Source organism: Lampris incognitus, chromosome 3, assembly GCF_029633865.1.
Source record: "Lampris incognitus isolate fLamInc1 chromosome 3, fLamInc1.hap2, whole genome shotgun sequence".
Taxonomy (NCBI): Eukaryota; Metazoa; Chordata; class Actinopteri; order Lampriformes; family Lampridae; genus Lampris; species Lampris incognitus.
In genome coordinates this window covers 14,788,143-14,805,410 of record NC_079213.1, presented here as the reverse complement: position 1 = coordinate 14,805,410, position 17,268 = coordinate 14,788,143, and the positions used below count along the sequence as shown (strand labels likewise).

At 42.5% G+C, this 17,268-nt stretch overlaps 1 protein-coding gene across 2 annotated transcripts in view; it reads right to left on the bottom strand.

Moving 5' to 3' along the window:
• Positions 1-5,213: 5,213 nt before the first annotated feature.
• Positions 5,214-17,268, bottom strand: part of LOC130110665 (uncharacterized) — a 38,866-nt gene continuing 26,811 nt past the window's right edge. Inside the window, exons 5-8 of one of the 2 annotated variants that reach the window (XM_056277833.1) lie at positions 11,256-11,366; positions 7,880-7,997; positions 7,052-7,396; positions 5,214-6,102 (exon numbers count right to left, since the gene is read on the bottom strand). In XM_056277833.1, coding sequence (XP_056133808.1) covers positions 5,951-6,102; positions 7,052-7,396; positions 7,880-7,997; positions 11,256-11,366 — 726 coding nt within the window. In that variant the 3' untranslated portion in view covers positions 5,214-5,950. The remainder of the gene's footprint in view (positions 6,103-7,051; positions 7,397-7,879; positions 7,998-11,255; positions 11,367-17,268) is intronic. The other variant, XM_056277834.1, reaches the window with a different exon arrangement.

The window sequence follows — 17,268 nt, the reverse complement described above, 5'->3', positions numbered from 1 at the left end:
ACAGTCAAGCTTGCTGGCAGGGCCTTGGCATGTTGCAGTGGTTAAAGCAAGAAGGCACTGCTGCTGCATCACTTTTAACGACCGCCAGTATGCCTGAGAACCCCGGGTCTGAGGTAAGGAGTAAGGACATACGTATGTAAATCCATCCATTATCTGCATCCATCCATCCATCCATTATCTGCACCGCTTATCCTGCTCTCAGGGTCGCGAGGATACTGGAGCCTATTCCAGCAGTCATTGGGTGGCAGGTGGGGAGACACCCTGGACTGGCCGCCAGACCATCACAGGGCCGACACACACACACACACACACACACATTCATACCTATTTTTTAATGTACTTATGATCGCGGTGAAGTTGCTAGGTCACGTCAAAATCTGAAAAGGATGCTGTAAACTCATTATCGACGAGGGTGGCTATCGTTAATCTCTGTTGAAATAGGCTGCAGAGAGCAAGTTGGCTGCTAGCTGTTTGTAGTCGGTGGCCAACACAGTCCTGCAGTGTTTGACAGAGCTAACCTCCCCTCAATGACTCCATAGCGTTACCAGCTAACTGAGCTCATGTCAGCTAACGAAGATAACCGCTAACGAAACTAATAGTTTTTTTTAATACCTTTATTATATGAACAAAAGAACAAAATCTGGTCATAACAGTAACAAATTAGCAAATAGTACAAATCAGACTGAGCTATTACACATTTTTTGGTATTTCACAAAACAATAAAAAATAATAAAAAGACAAAAAGACAGAAAGAGGTCTAATCAGAAATCAATATATCTATGGTTTTGTAAATATGCAAAGCTTGTTTGGTTTGTATACATTTCAGTGCTTTCTTAAAATTTATTAATTCATTCATGAAGACTATGATAGTGGCCTGGACTTAATAAATCTAGATCTATGGATAAATTGTTTAGCCATAATAATCAGGCTATTGTACAGCATTTCCATGTTTTTATCCTCCATTATAACTCCACAGTTAAGATCCTTATAATCTAAATTGGGCAAATGAAAGTCCTTTTCAGATATCCAATTTTGAAATAATTCCCAAAAGGCTCTAGTATAATTACAAGTAAAAAAACAAATGTTCTAATGTTTTGATAACAGAATCACAAAACATACAATTGGTTTTTTTTTCAATGTTAAATCTTTGTCTCAGAAACTCATTACAAGGATATATATATATATATATATATATATATATATATATATATATATATATATATATATATATATATACACACACACACACACACACACACATCATTAATCATTTTAAAATCGGTTTCTTTCACTTTTGGTGAAATAGGGAGAGTGAGGTATCTGGTTCTAATTCTGCCTATAATCTCTTTAGGATAATTTTTTTAATAGATATTTTCTTTTTGATGATAGAGGAAATAGTACGGAGGTAAGGGCACCCCTTACAATTTTGTTGGTGTATTTTTTCTCCATAAAATCAAGATTGTCTATGTAAAGTGAAGGCATCTGTGGTACCAACACGTCATAAGTCAAAATTCCTTTTATCATTGTGGGATTGCCTTGATAACCACTATTGTTTTTTTTTGTACATGTCACATTGAATTTATCAGTGAATTCATTGTACTCTAGAAGATATCCTCTTCAATCCATCAAATGTAAAATAGACCAAATAAATACCTCTCTCCACCCAATCATAATAACATAAAGATTTTATTTTAAATAAGATACATCTGTTATTCCAGATCGGAGAGCTATGTGGAGTGAAATTGTGCTTATAAATCAGTTTCCAATATAAGAGAGCCTGCTGATGAAATCTAGACAGCTTAATTGGTAGTTTAGCAATACAGAAATCACATCTTAACAGAAAATCTATCCCACTGCACTTACTAAATATTTTAGAAGGAATATTAAACCAGAATCCATTAATATTTTGTATGAAATATGCTCTTCATGATGTAAGTGAGGCTGTTTCCTCCATTTCACTCAATTACCCGCATACTTGATTTGTGCATGTTCCAGTGTTTGCTCCAACTAAGACCAAGAATGAAACCCTAGTAGTGTCGCTGCTATCCTCTACCTAATAAGGTGAACTGGAATGAGTATGAATTTATCATCAGTACAATACAATAAATCTGTTTGTGTGTGGGGGGGGGGTGCACATATACTGTAAACATGCACAGTGTAGTTTACGTTTCAGTATTTCATCCTCTGGTTTTTTGGGGGTTTTTTGCCACTCAGTGCAGATTCAATGTAACGTCGAAAGAAGACAGTTGTCCTAATGAAAGATATCTACTCTATCAGGAATAGGCTCACCTGAAAAGCTTGTACAAAATGCAGCCACTTGATCTGATAAGGTAACTCAGTTTTTCTTTGTTCTGCCCCAGAAAATGGTAAATCCTGCACCCAGGCATCTCTGTTTATGAACATTACGCTTGTAATGTTTCAATCTGATAAAACAAAAACTTGACCTTGACCTAACTGTTGTAACGACTATCAAATTGTAACAATTAGTTGGGGTCCGGGTAGCCTAGCGGTCTATTGTGTTGCTTACCAACACAGGGATCGCTGGTTCGGATCCCCATGTTACCTCCAGGTAACATGTCTGTGCAGACACAATTGGCCGTGTCTGCGGGTGGGAAGCCGTATGTGGGTATGTGTCCGGTTCGCAACGATAGCATCGTACCGCGTCAGTCATGTTCTTGCTAAGCATAAGAAATCTTTCAAAGACGGCGAAATTGTGAAAGAGGTGTTTGTTGTGGCTGCAGATGGACTCTTCGGGGATTTCAAGAATAAAATGGACATTGTGAATGCCATTTAGCGTGTTTTCACATATCGTTCTCTTTAAACGAGCCAAACTCGTCCTCTTAAAAGTGGACCAACAGAAAAGGGACTCAGTTCTCCTTGCTTGCGTTCACATTGTCAGTTCACTGGAAAGAGGACTCAGTTCTTTCTGGTCCACTTCAGCTCTGATGGGGCCTCAGTCCTCTTTCTGTTCACACTACTAGAGTTACTCTGGAGCTCAGACCTTTTCCTCATTTTATCGCGTGTGGTCAAGTACTTTTGACCTAGTTTTTTTTTTTACTTTGACGCGGCACTGCAGTGCGGTCCTATCGAAGCCCCTCGCTTTCATATGAACTGTAAATTGGAGGAAAACCTTGGCATTTCTGTGCATTGTAGACAGTTGTCATTTGATTTGTTCTTCATTCCGTATCTGGAGTAGTGCAACTACTCCTCGTCCACAAGTCTTGCTTGCGGCCATGACTCCGTGTCATTTGTTTTTTGGAGCGTCCCAGTTCTGTCTACGGCAAGCCTAGTGGGCGAAAATACAATAGCAAAGGGCAAAGCGAACCGAGAGCGCTTTGTGTTCACAATGCACAGATTAAGCAAACCGATTCGCGGACCAAAATCAAATCGAACTCAGACCACCTCCCAAAGTGGTCTGAGTTGGGTTCGATTCAGAGGGGTCTGAGTTCGTTTGGAGTGTTCACATATGCGCAGAGAATGCTGACTAATTGCTCTGAGTTCGTTTGGAGGGCTGAAACTGACCCAAGTGTGAAAACACCCTTGACTATCCCGGAATACTGTTACACGGCGCTGTGAGGAAATGGCCGAGAAGGACATTGAGGCATGTGAGTGTTTTCCCGCCCCAGTTCAACGAGGCAACCGATATTGTAGATGTGGCAAAGTTATGCATTTTCATTAAAATGGCCTTTAAAGACATGAGCGCAGAAGAAGAGCTGCTCATCATTTTGCCACTTAAAGGAAAGACTAGAGGTGAAGATATTTTTCAAGTATTCATTGAATTCATTAACCAGAATAAACTGCCCCTTTTTAAATTCATCTTCATGACAGCTGATGGCGCACCTGCTATGGTAGGCCGTACTAATGGGTTCGTTGGATTGTGCAAGCAAAGTGATTCTTTCCCGGACTTCTTTAATTATCATTGCGTAATTTACCAACAAGCGCTGTGTGGGAAGATCATAAACATGAAAGAAGTGATGGATATTGCTGTGAAGATTGTGTGCTCGGTTAGGACAAGGAGCCTACAGAGGAGGCTATTTCGTGCACGCATGGAGGAGACCAGGGCAGAACACACAGACCTGTTGCTGCATACGGATGTAAGGTGGCTGGGCAGAGGCAAATTTTTGGAGATTCAGTGAGATGTTGCCTGAAATCAGAGATTTTCTCAAGCTCACTAAACATGCCGAATAGCTACAGGACATGTGTTTTTTTTTTAGATTTGGCATTCCTAACCGATCTCACCAGCATGCTGAATGAGCTGAATTTAGAACTACAGGGAAAGGATAAATGTGTAATAAACATGATCAGCCCAGTGAACGTGTTTAAAAGCAAGCTCCGACTGCTGTCAAGTAGGCTGCAATGCAGTGACCTGCGAAACTTTGCTCACATGCAGGCAGAACTTAAACATCAAGATAACGGCACAGCACAGTTTAGTAATGCACATTATGAGGAGCAAGTTCAGAGCATCTTGTCAGAGTTTGATAGTTACTTTACTGACTTTGTATCCATTGAACCTGTTGCCAGCTATTTGTGCTGTGTTTTCCATTTGAAAGTATTGATGTGGATGACATTGCCTCCAAAGTGGCATCACTGTTTCACCTGGACAGCCCTGCTGTGGAGAATGAGATGCGCACATTTCAAACTGACATTGAGATTAAATCCAGGGCAACACGAGGGATGAAGGGAGCGTTCTGGGAGCTACTGCTGCAGGAAAAGTACCCTAACCTCCGGAGATGTGCCATGAACTTCACAGCACTTTTTGGATCAACCTACCTGTGTGAATCTGCTTTTTCTCACATGAAGATCATCAAGTCGAAGTACAGATCCACAGTGACAGATGACCACCTTCTGGCCTGCCTAAGGCTTGCAACCAGCTGCTACAACCCTGACTGAAAAATTAGCCTCCTCCTCCCAGTGCCAGAGGTCCAAGGTAGAGAATGACATTTATTTCTACTTTTCCAACAGAAAACTATACTGTATGGTGGCTGTATTATTTTCTGTTTGTCGTGTGTATTGAATGGGTATTGCGGTAATACGGTTCCATATTTGGGCTGGTAGATCTCGGCTGGCTGACAAATGTAAAAGTAGATCTTGGTTCAAAAAAGGTTGGGCACCCCTGGACTTTTCTATCACGTTGGTCTGACAGAAGGAGACCCCAAACTCTCCAACTAGTGAAAGCAAGGGAGACCGTATTTAGATGCATTTCAAACGTTTTATTCCAAAGTTGTTCTGTGCATCCTCTGTTATACACCTCTTTGTTTGGATTTCTACATTTAAACAAAATTAGAGAAATTGACATTCTGCAAACACCAGAATATGAAGACCAAATTAATTAATAAAGAAATTAAACATATGTGCAAATATTTTTTTCAACCCAGTAGAAGGAAACACTTGTGCTGTGATAAGATTTTTTTGTACATGTGGTTACATAAAAGGGGTAAAAATGGCTGTACACGGTATCTTTGTTGGCCTATTGAGAACAGAACCCATGAAAGGAAAATGCAAATCTGTAATTTTAACCCAAAAACATCATAAAAGACTTAACGTCCATCGCTACAATATCTTGTTGTTTTTTTTAACCTAAGCTAATAAATCTAACCTTGAAATTAATGGTATTGTACAGCTGAATTTTTGTATTATTTCTATGAAAATATGGTCTTTTCTCAAAAAAAATACTACCAGCTTTGTTAATCGCAGTTTAATCCCCCTTTGAGATCAGTTTTCTTCCCCACGGGGCCCTTTGCATTATTTTCTCACTCATATACACACACATACACAAAAGTTTCTTCCTTTCAGAGTTTGATCACCTTGAATCTATTTTATCACCATGTACTTGCACCAGATAAAAATGTGCTTTTAACCATGTTACTCATCAGTGGCAAACACAGGGCCCATGACTAGATGCGACAAACAGCAAGGGGACGGGCTGTGGGTTACACACACGCAGGACAGGTCACTGAGTGCACGGATTTAAACTGTGCCTCAAATTGTGACTCCGCAGGTGTACTTTCATGTTCTCTGAACACTCCCGGTGCTTCCCTGATCCCACTTGAGTAACTGGCTGGTGGGAAACAGTGTCTTGGGAGAGCGAACCTGGGGCCCGGCCTGTGGACAGAAATACACAAAAGATGACTCATCCCAAGAGGTTTTTGAATGATGGACCTTTTGAGGCTGGTTACACTGCTTATGAGAAATCCATAAATACTGTCTGTAATTATAATGGCGTACAGAACGAGGATGGCTCACAAATTCAATAGGAAGGTTTTTTGTCAACATCTGGCATTTTCGAATGTCATCAATAGATAATCATTTGCTGCTGTTGCTGCTTATATTACCTGCGATACCATGTTTCAAGTAAGCCTAAACATTACACCTAAATCCACTTGAGCAAGTTCAATGTTTTGGCTCTATCTGAATAATTTTGTAACCTACAATTTGATTATATTTTTCTATTTACTTGCTATTCACACTTTCTTTAGAGAAACACCAAACAGCTACATAGAATTACAAGAAATTGCTTCTCCACATATGACGATTAATGAAATGGTTTAAAATTGACGGTATGGTGGCAAACTTTGTGATTAAAACGTTTAATTCACAGAAAATCCCACGTACATGGTCTCAGTCTCGCCAAGGCCAGAATGAGCACAGAGCATTAGATACATGATTTTTTTTAATAGGATGAGACAAACAATTTGCATATCAGGATGGAATGTGGTTTTCTGCTGACACCAGACAGGGAGCAGCCCCCCCATCTGCGTCTGCCATAGGAAGGCCACGTACCAGCCATCTTTGTTGTGGGAAGTACACTTATAGACTAAAGTAAACATGGAGAAAGCAACCACTGTCTCAGCACCAAGGACGCGCCGACAGCAGCGGAAGGGTCAGTTGCAGGCAAAACATAAGTCCTATGCAAAAACATGTGAGTGGTACGTGACGTCTAACTAGAAACAAGTGGCTCGGTTTATCTCTGTACAAAGGTTACAGCAGAACCTGTATACGCTTGTATTTTTCCATTACAACGGCACCATCCTTTACATTAAAGGTTTCTCACCTGCTCTGCCATTTTCTTCACAGCATGGCGAGGAGGTCCGTGGAGACAACACCTCTTCCTCCAGCAGCGAGGTTGACCCGACAGCCTCACTGGAGCTGTCATCTGTGGCCGCCTCCTCCTCCTTGTCATGTACAACGTCCATGGTCAAGGTGAGTTCTTGTTCTGATATCGCTCTTTCTTCCTTTTCTGTTTTTGGTATAAGGGATTGTTTGGCCTTTTGTTGGCTCTCCGCATCGCTCCTCTCTGTTGTGTGTGCAACTCGGTCTTCGCCTGCCACTGGTGCCGTCTTAGTTGCTTTGGATGCCAGTGTGGACAGGATGGTGTCTGCCATGCAGCAGAATTGATCTGATAAACGGAGAACCACTGGGTTAATGGTGGCATTCAAGCAACAAAGCCACCAGTTGTGGATTTTGCTTAAGTTTTTAGTGCAACAAACATTGCTAGTGTTGGACAGTGGGGAGATACTGGATCAGAGAATTTCAGCGCTCATGAAACAGCAATAGCAAAAGTCATTGGTAACATGTCTGAAATCGAAGCAAATCCACTCACTATGTATATTCAATCAAGAGTGTTACAAGTCTTCAATAGAGAACACACTTTACACTTTATTACACTTTATGGCAATCACTTTTGCTCAGGAACTGTTAACTCCATCTTACTTTGGACTGTTTGCTAATAGTCAATGATCAGATCTCTTCCTGGTATTGACCAAAACACTTAATGTTAGCACTCTGAACCCCTATTATCAGTTAAATGAAATTGTATTAATGCATCCTAAGCATAAAAGTCGGAAAAAATATATACTTTAACCGTAAAACAGGTTCATACTTTTTGCCAGATTTTGCTGCCATTTTTGATGCTGTAAAAGCTCCCTTAGAGCTTTGGTATCAGAGATAAACTGCTCCATCTGGAGATCGAGTGGAGAAAGGTCAAAACTGGAAGCTACCTGGAAACAGAAGAATAAATCAGTATTAAAGGAATCAGACGGATTTTCCTTGTCAATCATCCTCACTTTTCAAGACCACGGCTTTTTTTGTTGTTTTATAAAGTTGAATATCATTTTCAATCCCCAGGCCACATGACTCTATGGTTGAAACTCATTTGTAATAAAATATGTCGTTTAATGGGCAAGTACAAAGAACAACTACATTTTGGCATCTTTACAGACATACAAACCATTTAAAACCTCAAGGCTTTAAATGGTCTTGCTCCTACATACATTTCTGATGTATTGATCTGGTATACGCCCTCTCGGGCCATTAGGATCTGCAGGTGGAACCCTGCTGGTTTATTCCCAGGTCTCTGTTTGTCACAAAGGGTGATCAGGCTTTTGCTGTTAAAGCCGCCAGACTATGGAACTCTCTTTCTGTCGAACTAAGACAAACCAAGTCTGTAGCTTCTTTTAAATCTTGTTTAACAAATGTTTGATTTTTTTCTATTCATTTATTGTTTTTATTTTTACTCTTGCTTATTTTGTCTTATTCTTATTGTCTGATTTTATTTCTTTGTAAAGCACTTTGTAACATCGTTTTAGAAAAGTGCTTTAATATACATCCATCCATTATCCAAACCGCTTATCCTACTCAGGGTCACGGGGATGCTAGAGCCTATCTCAGCAGTCACTGGGCGGCAGGCAGGGAGACACCCTGGACAGGCCACCAGACCATCATAGGGCCGACACACACACAGTTACACCTAGGGACAATTTAGTACAGCCGATTCAACTGACCTACATGTCTTTGGACTGTAGGAGGAACCTGGAGCACCCGGAGGAAACCCACGCAGACATGGAGAGAACATGCAAACTCCACACAGGACAACCTCGGATGACCCCCAAGGTTGGACTACCCCGGGGCTCGAACCCAGGACCTCCTTGCTGTAAGGCGACCACGCTAATCACTGCGCAACCATGCCACCCTAACTGCTATATAAATAAAGTTATTATTATTATCCATTCATTATCCAAACCACTTATCCTCCTCTCAGGGTTGTGGGGATGCTGGAGCCTATCCCAACAGTCATTGGGCGGCAGGTGGGGAAACACCCTAGACAGGCCCCCAGGCCATCACAGAGCTATTATTATTACAGTTCACACTTATTAATACCTCCATGAACTTTAAAAGTTCATGTTTTACAGGTGAGTATAGCAAATTAAATAATACTAATTTGAGTTAAAATCAAGATCAAGAATCAAGAACATTTTATTGTCATTTCTATCATGTACTTGAGTACAAAAAAGAAACAATTTCATTTCACCCAGCCCACAGCAGTACAACACAAAAGATAAAAACCTATCCAAATTTCCAAAAACGACACCACCATAAACATACACAAACAGAGAGAACAAAGCAAAAAACAGAAATAAATGTTAATGGATATGTTAAATGAATAATAAATGGGATAGGAAGGCAAACAGTCTTTTTATTCCATGGATCATATTGGTGAGGACAGGCGGCATGGTGGCACAGTGGTTAGCGCCGTCACCTCACAGCAACAAGGTTCTGAGTTCGAACCCCAGGTTTGTCCAACCTTGGGGGTCATCCCAGGTCGTCCTCTGTGTGGAGTTTGCGTGTTCTCCCCATGTCTGCGTGGGTTTCCTCCGGATGCTCCGGTTTCCTCTAGAGCTGAACGATTAATCGAATTCTAATCGAAATCGCGATTTGAACTAACGTGATTAGCTAACCGCAAAGACTGCGATTAATTCTGCCGCTCGTGACTCTGATATGGTCATAAATCAGTTGTATATGGTTTAAAAATTCGTGTGGGCCTGTTGACCGCAGGAATCAGTCTGTGGCATCCTTCTTGTGTGACAGTCATACTCACCAATCAGTGCTCCTCACATAGGAGACACACTCACCTATCAGAAGTGGCCATACTTACAGCGATCGAGTATGCCCACAAACAACAAAACACGTGTGTGAGCGTTTAGGAAACTCGTGGTGTAGGAATCACAGATATAGAGAAAAGAGATTAGAAATGGCTGCCAGTGCCACAGAAGGAGAAGCACCTGAAGAGTTAGTGCCAAAGAAGGGTGGCACTTCGATTATTTGGGAATATTTTGGATTTTCCAAAAATGATGTGCAGCAAACAACAGTGCTCTACAAAACCTGCCATCGGAACAGTGGCTACCACCCGAGGTAATGCAACAAACTTGTACCAGCACTTGAAAGGCCATTATAAACACCTATACGATGAGTGTTCGAAAAAGAAGACTGAGGAAAGTGGTGCTGCTGCAACCACAACAGATAAAAGTAGGCAAACTACAATTTCGGGGTCTTTTGTAGCTGCTACCCCGTATGATGAGTTCGCGGAGACACCGCAAGATAATAAGCGCCTTCACTCATTAACTCGCCAAAGACATGGTGGCAATAAATATGGTGTCCAAAGATGGCTTTCGAAATCTCATAAAAACGATGGACAAAAGATACATGCTTCCATCCAGGACATATTTTAGCCAAGCGGCAATCCCTCAGCTTTATGACAAATGCAGGGGAAAAGTTGAGGGTGAATTGAAACGTGTTGAACATTACACCAGTCAAAGCTTTGTGAGAATTGTTCTATGTGTCTTCATATGTGTATGTTCTATACCATTTTTTGTTTTAATAAATACATTTTGACTCTATTAATATATTTTCACTCTCCTCCTTGGAATATTATAAAGAACAATTAAAATTTCAACGTGCTCAAGTGGTGTATTATACAGTGAATAATGAACTGAAGTTTGATTTTCAAAAATTATATCGCAAATCAAATCGCAATATCTGTCAGAAAAATCGCAATTAGATATTTTTCCCAAATCGTTCAGCCCTAATTTCCTCCCACAGTCCAAAGACATGTAGGTCAGGTGTATCAGCCATACTAAATTGTCCCTAGGTGTGAATGTGTCAGCCCTGTGATGGACTGGCGGCCTGTCCAGGGTGTTTCCCCGGCAGCTGCCCAATGACTCCAGCATCCCGCAACCCTAATTAGGATAAGTGGCTTGGATAATGGATGGATGGATATTGGTGAGCACATCCCAAATTTCACAAGCCACTTCTAACATTATCAGTAGTAGCCAAACAGGTTTGAGAAAATTGTTGGGCTTGCTTATTGCGACTGGTTGCTTGCCAAGGTGGCTGGACTAATGGAACATTTTACCGGCCAGAGTTGAATGAACCAGTATTTAGCAGGTGGTAATTTCTGAATCAAGTCTTTTTCTGCCTACCTGTGAGAAAGTTGGTACAGGGAGGAACTCCTCCAGTCTGGAGAAGAACTGCCACATCAGAATCTGGAGTGCCTTGTCAAAGCGATCGCCATACTGTTCTGGGTATACATGCTTTATAAGGGGGGGGAAAATAGCACGAATGCTTTGTGATCCACTCTAATTCTATGATATAAATGGTGAGAGAAAGCATACATACGTTGAAAGGTTTAATGGGTAGAAATGGAAGAGTTGGGAGCAGAGCGCGCCTCAAAAAACCTTTTCTTTTCAGATGGATCACTGATTAAAGTCTGGACCAGTTCAACAAACGCTGACTTTGAAATCTTCACCTCCCTTCCTACATCCTGTAAGAAGTAGTCCATGGGCCAGAGCCCAAAATTTCCTATTTCGGTACACTCAAGGTGGCAAAACTTACTTATAATTTTTGAAAGGATCCATGTCTGTAGATGATATTTTGGTATGATAACCATTCCTGAGTGGCAGCTGTATCACAGTTATCAGCTCATGAAGTTAACCACCCGCTAAACTAAATTGCATTTTAGACGCTGGTGCATATCCTGGTTTAGCCTCATGGTCAGGACATTTTTCAATGTTCTATAATATTGTCTTTGGTATCATTTTAAAGGGGACCTTCTTAGCTTTCATTCAAGCCCTGTTGTGGATATTTCTCACAAATATAGAGGTCACTTGAGCTCTTCAACCCGTCAATAACACACATCTTTCTGCAATGTTCGCCTAAACTATATACTTTCTTTTAGCCCTGTGGCATCTAGGAATATCAGGGACACAAAACACAAAAACTGGAATACTCACAGGACTGTAAAGATTCAGGAAATGTATAATATACGCATACTATTTCATTGTGTGAGGTGATTGTGAACCTTAAATTAGAAGGGCATTATTACTAAGAAACTAACTAGACCAAAGCTAGTTAGTCCATGGGTCAGACCAGATATCGATATCACCCAAGGTGACACAACTTCACTGGTGCCATTTTATTTGGTACACTAACAGAAGTAAAATAATACATGATAACCTTTCCAAATGAGCAGCTATTTCATTTTTCTTTCAGGAAACCTGTTTCTGTGCCTCTCATGATTGTGTATTTGCCCAGATTTTTACAAATATAGCATTTCAACACCCCTGGTACTGATTAGCCTAGCTTAAACTCTGGGACAGTTCTTAGTTGGCCAACAACCAAGGATAACCAGTACTGTGTACTTCCATTCATTGTGCTAAGCTAGGCTAACGTGCAGCCAGATAGCTTTCTACTAAACACATATAGAGGAAACTGGTATCTATCTTCTTGTCTCACTCTGGAGAAGATTGTAAGCTAATTTCCCATAATGTTAGCATGTTCTTTTAATGTATATGTAAATATGATTAGTTAAAGTGGCTATGAGGAACTTTCATCTTGTGTTGATTTTAGCGGCCTCATGTGGACAAAATACAGCTGTTGCATAGCAACTAGGTAATGTATCTATTTGTGGCTATGTAAGATAAATAATGGTAATATGACGCTGGTGAAGCAAAGTAAACTTTGTTTTAGTAGTGTTCATACACCTAAGTTACATGTATTTGTTTGTATGTGGCAGGTGAAAACTGACTGAATATGGCCACTGGTGAACAAGCAAGTTTTTACCCAATACCAAAGCGCCCACGGTGGGAGTGCATTATCCACTGTTCTGATGATACAGATAAGCTGGTTTCACTACAAAGTGTCGACTCATGGAGAACTCTGCTCAGGGCAGCTCAGATACGAAATCATGCACCAGTTTTGAAACTGGCAAAAGACATTCCTGAGGGACAGATTCCAGCAATCTACTACCACAGAAAGTGTCGCAGTATCTTCACTATGAAGCAAATTCTTGATGGCCTCCTTGCAAAAGAAAAGAAAAGTTGTGTCTCTGCTGAAGAGAAACAATCTAAGAGAGTAGCTCGACATGCTCCAAGTACATCTAGGACTTATGATGCAGAGTGCATATTTTGTCAGAAAAACAGCAAATATTCCAAGAGACAGAATACGAGAGAAGTACTGGTGCAGTGTCGAGAACTGCGAGCTGATGCAAAGATCAGGAGTGCAGCCACAAAGAAAAGGGACAGCAGAATCCTTGCCATTGTGAGTAGAGACCTTGTAGCAGCTGAAGGGCACTACCACAGGTCATGCTATAGACTTTACACCAAAGAAGAGGTTTCCAAAGGAGAGGTTGCCAGCAATGAAGATGATGATGCTGCAGCCCAGTATGAAGCTGCTGTGAATAAGGCATACAATGAGCTGTTCCTCTTCATCAGGATGGAGCTTTTTGGCAATCCTCAAGTGATGACAATGACTGATCTCTCTTCTAGACTGGTAGCTTCAATGAACTCCCAAGGCATTGCCCAAGTCAAGGAATCAACCAAGAAGCACATAAGGCGAAACCTGGAGAGTGAGTTTGCTGGAGCCTTGCAGATATTCCCTGATGAGAAAGGAAAATTCCTCCTCTATCCCGATAACTTGTCCATGAGGGAACTTGCCAAAGAAAATCAGTCTCTCAAAAGGGAGCTGCAGACCCTGAAAAGTGTCAGTGCACAAGATGTTATAGCCAAAGCAGCCATCAAATTGAGAGCAGACATTAAAAGTCAAGATGTTCCTCAAACCTGGCCGCCTGAAGTCAAACCAGAAGCAGAATGTCCTACCATTCCAGAGTCGCTCATTATCTTCCTGTACTCTCTACTCACAGGCTCAAATGATCCTGATCATGCATCCCAGAGAGTGCAGTGCCTTCTGCAGTCATTTGGCCATGACATAGTATATGCAGTGACATGTGGAAATACCAAGCCTTCCAAGCACATTGTTCTGCCATTCAGTGTCAAATCGTTGACAGGAAATGTAGAGTTGATAAACATCCTCAACCGACTTGGTCACAGTGTGTCCTATTCACAGATGGAAGAGATCAACACTGCCCTGTGTCTCCAGAAACTCTCATCATCAGGGAGTGGCATTGCCCTTCCAGCTAACATCCATCCTGGCATATTCACAACTTTAGCCTGGGACAATATCGACCGTCTTGAAGAAACTGTCAGTGGTGAGGGAACATCTCACAGAGTCAATGGGATTGCTGTGCAAGCAAAGCCAGTCAACCCACTTCCTGTCCAACCCATGCCCACTGTTCCCAAAACAAAGAAGAGAAGCATTGATGGACCCCCACCAATGTTACCAACTTACAATGCTGGACAACGGGTAGGGCCACCACAAAGCAAAAAGTCAGATGCCGATACTGCAGCCAATACTAAGCTTGCCAGAGAGAAAAACCTTCTTTGGGTCCTAGCACGCATGTCACAACAAGAAGAACAGTCAGTCAGCAGCTGGACAGGCTTCAACATCCTGACTCGAGGAGAGATGACGGTCATCCCCGACAATATAGGCTATCTGCCTACCATCAATGCTCCAGCGACACAAATGTCTACTGTCAACGAGGTGCTTAACCAGTCACTGAGCATCATGCAGTGCTTAGGCCTGAGGAAGATTGTCTGTGTCTTTGACCAAGCCCTGTATGCGAAGGCTGTCGAGATCACATGGAAACACCATGACAAGTTCCATGATATCATCGTTAGGCTTGGGGTATTCCACACCATCTGCACACTGCTGGCAATAATAGGAAAGCGTTTCCAAGATGCTGGACTCAAAGACCTCTGCATTGAGTCTGGCATGATTGCAGAAGGCTCAATTGCTGGTGTTATGGATGGCCGCAAGTACAACAGGGCAGTGCGACTACACAAGCTCCTGTATGAGGCTCTCATGCGACTGACCTTGAATGGTTTCCTGTCCTGGTTGGAAGAAACTCACAGGAATGACATGGTTCACCTGAATGAGACACTGAAGACCATTGACAGCCTTGGGAAAGAAGTCTCACAACATGCTTTGAAGGAGGTCCTCGAGAACAGCTCTTGTACACGCATCATGGATCTATTTGAAGTCTACCGTGAGTTCCTTAGAGGTGGAAACGGCAGCCTCTCGAACTTCTGGATGTCCTATTTGGACATGGTTGAAATCTTGTTGGGGCTCATCCGAGCATCCAGAGAGGGAGACTGGATGCTACACTTGGCTAGCATTCGAGCAATGATCCCATGGTGCTTTGCTTATGACAGGATGAATTATGCACGCTACCTCCCCTACTACTACGCCCAGATGTCTGAGCTGCCCATCACACACCCAGATGTGTACACAGAATTCATGGAAGGAGGCTTCTCAGTCCAACTGGGCTCCACCAATCCCTTTGGCCGAATCCCTGTTGACCAAGCTATAGAAGAAACGGTGAACAAAGACACCCAAACAGCTGGAGGGACAAAGGGATTCAGCTTGAAGCCAGGAGCTGTGACCAAATATTATCTCACAGCTGAGTATAGAAGCATGTACCTCAGACAGCTGAGAGACCTGACAGGTCAAGGCAGGTGCAAATGGTTTCATCCAGATCTACAGAGTCCAAGGATCAAGAGAGATGAAGCAGATGTCCAGTCTCTCATGGACCTTATGGAGAATAACTGGCTCAATCCTATGTCCCCTGATGAGATTGATTTGGTTAGCCTCTCCACTGGCAACATGGCTCCACCTGATGTGACCATAGATCTCTTGAGAGCTCTTGAGAAAGGAGAAGAGGCCTACCAAGCATTCCAGCAAACAAGGTTAGATGCAGACCCACCACCTCGGAAATTCCACGACAAGATGACCAAGCAAAGTCTGAAAACATTTTCCAATGTCAGCACAAAACAAGCTCATGGAAAGAAAGCACAGGATGTGGTTCTGAAGGCAGATAGAAACCTTTTCAGTCACATGATCCTGGTGGCTGAAAGCAGGAAGGTGAATCTGAAGGATGTCCTTGCCTACCCATTGGGCCCACTACCATGGGCACTGGCAAATGCTGATGGGTCCTTACGAAAAACAAACAAGGCTGCACTTGCCAGAGAGCTTGAAAAGAATGTATCTCCTGCAGAAGACATCCCAATCCCATCTACTTCCATCATTGATGGGATGAGCCTGGTCCAAAAAATGAATGGCAACAACAAAACCTTTGCACAGGTGGCAGAGTCAGCCTTGACCCAGGTCCTCCATGAGGGAGCACAGAGTGGGAGGATTGATGTTGTTTTTGATGTCTATCACCAGACTTCGATCAAAGATGCTGAACGACTGAACCGGGGTGGAGACATCACTCTCCAGTACAAGAATCTTGCAGGGGGACACCACGTCCAGCATTGGAGAAAATTTCTGTGCAGTTCCTCCAACAAGACCAGTCTCATCAAGTTTCTGGTGGAAGAGTGGAAACTCCCACGATACAGAGCTATGCTGCATGGCAAGGTGTTGTACATGACCTGTGAGGAAACCTGCTACAAGTTGACAGAAGATAGGTGTGAGGAAGCAGCAGAACTGCACTCCACACATGAAGAAGCTGACACCCGTCTGCTCCTGCATGCATTGCATGCAGCAAATGCGGGCTCAAAGTCAGTTATCATCACAGCTGAGGACACTGATGTCATGGTGCTTTGTCTTGGCTTCCAGAAGGACATCACCTGTCCCATCTACCAGAAGTGTGGGACTCAGAACCGCACACGGTTTGTCGACATCACCAAACTGGCAAGTTCACTTGGAGACAGCATCTGTGACAGCCTAATTGGCTTACATGCCTTCACAGGCTGCGACACTGTCAGTGCATTCGCTGGTCGAGGGAAGCTGAATGCCCTGAAGATAGTGAGAAAGCACACTTCCTGCCAAGAGACTTTTAGTCAACTGGGACAGACATGGAATGTGAGTGATGAGCTGTTCCAGAAAATTGAGCAGTTCACCTGTCGGATGTATGTTGCTAATAGCAGCACTGCTGAGGTGAACAAACTGCGTTACCAGCTCTTCTGTACCAAAAGGGGAGAGGTTGAGTCCAGCCAGCTGCCACCATGTAGAGACTGTCTCTTTATGCATGTTCAACGAGCCAACTATCAGGCAGCAATATGGAAGTGCTGTCTGCAGGCTAACCCTGTGGTGCCAAGC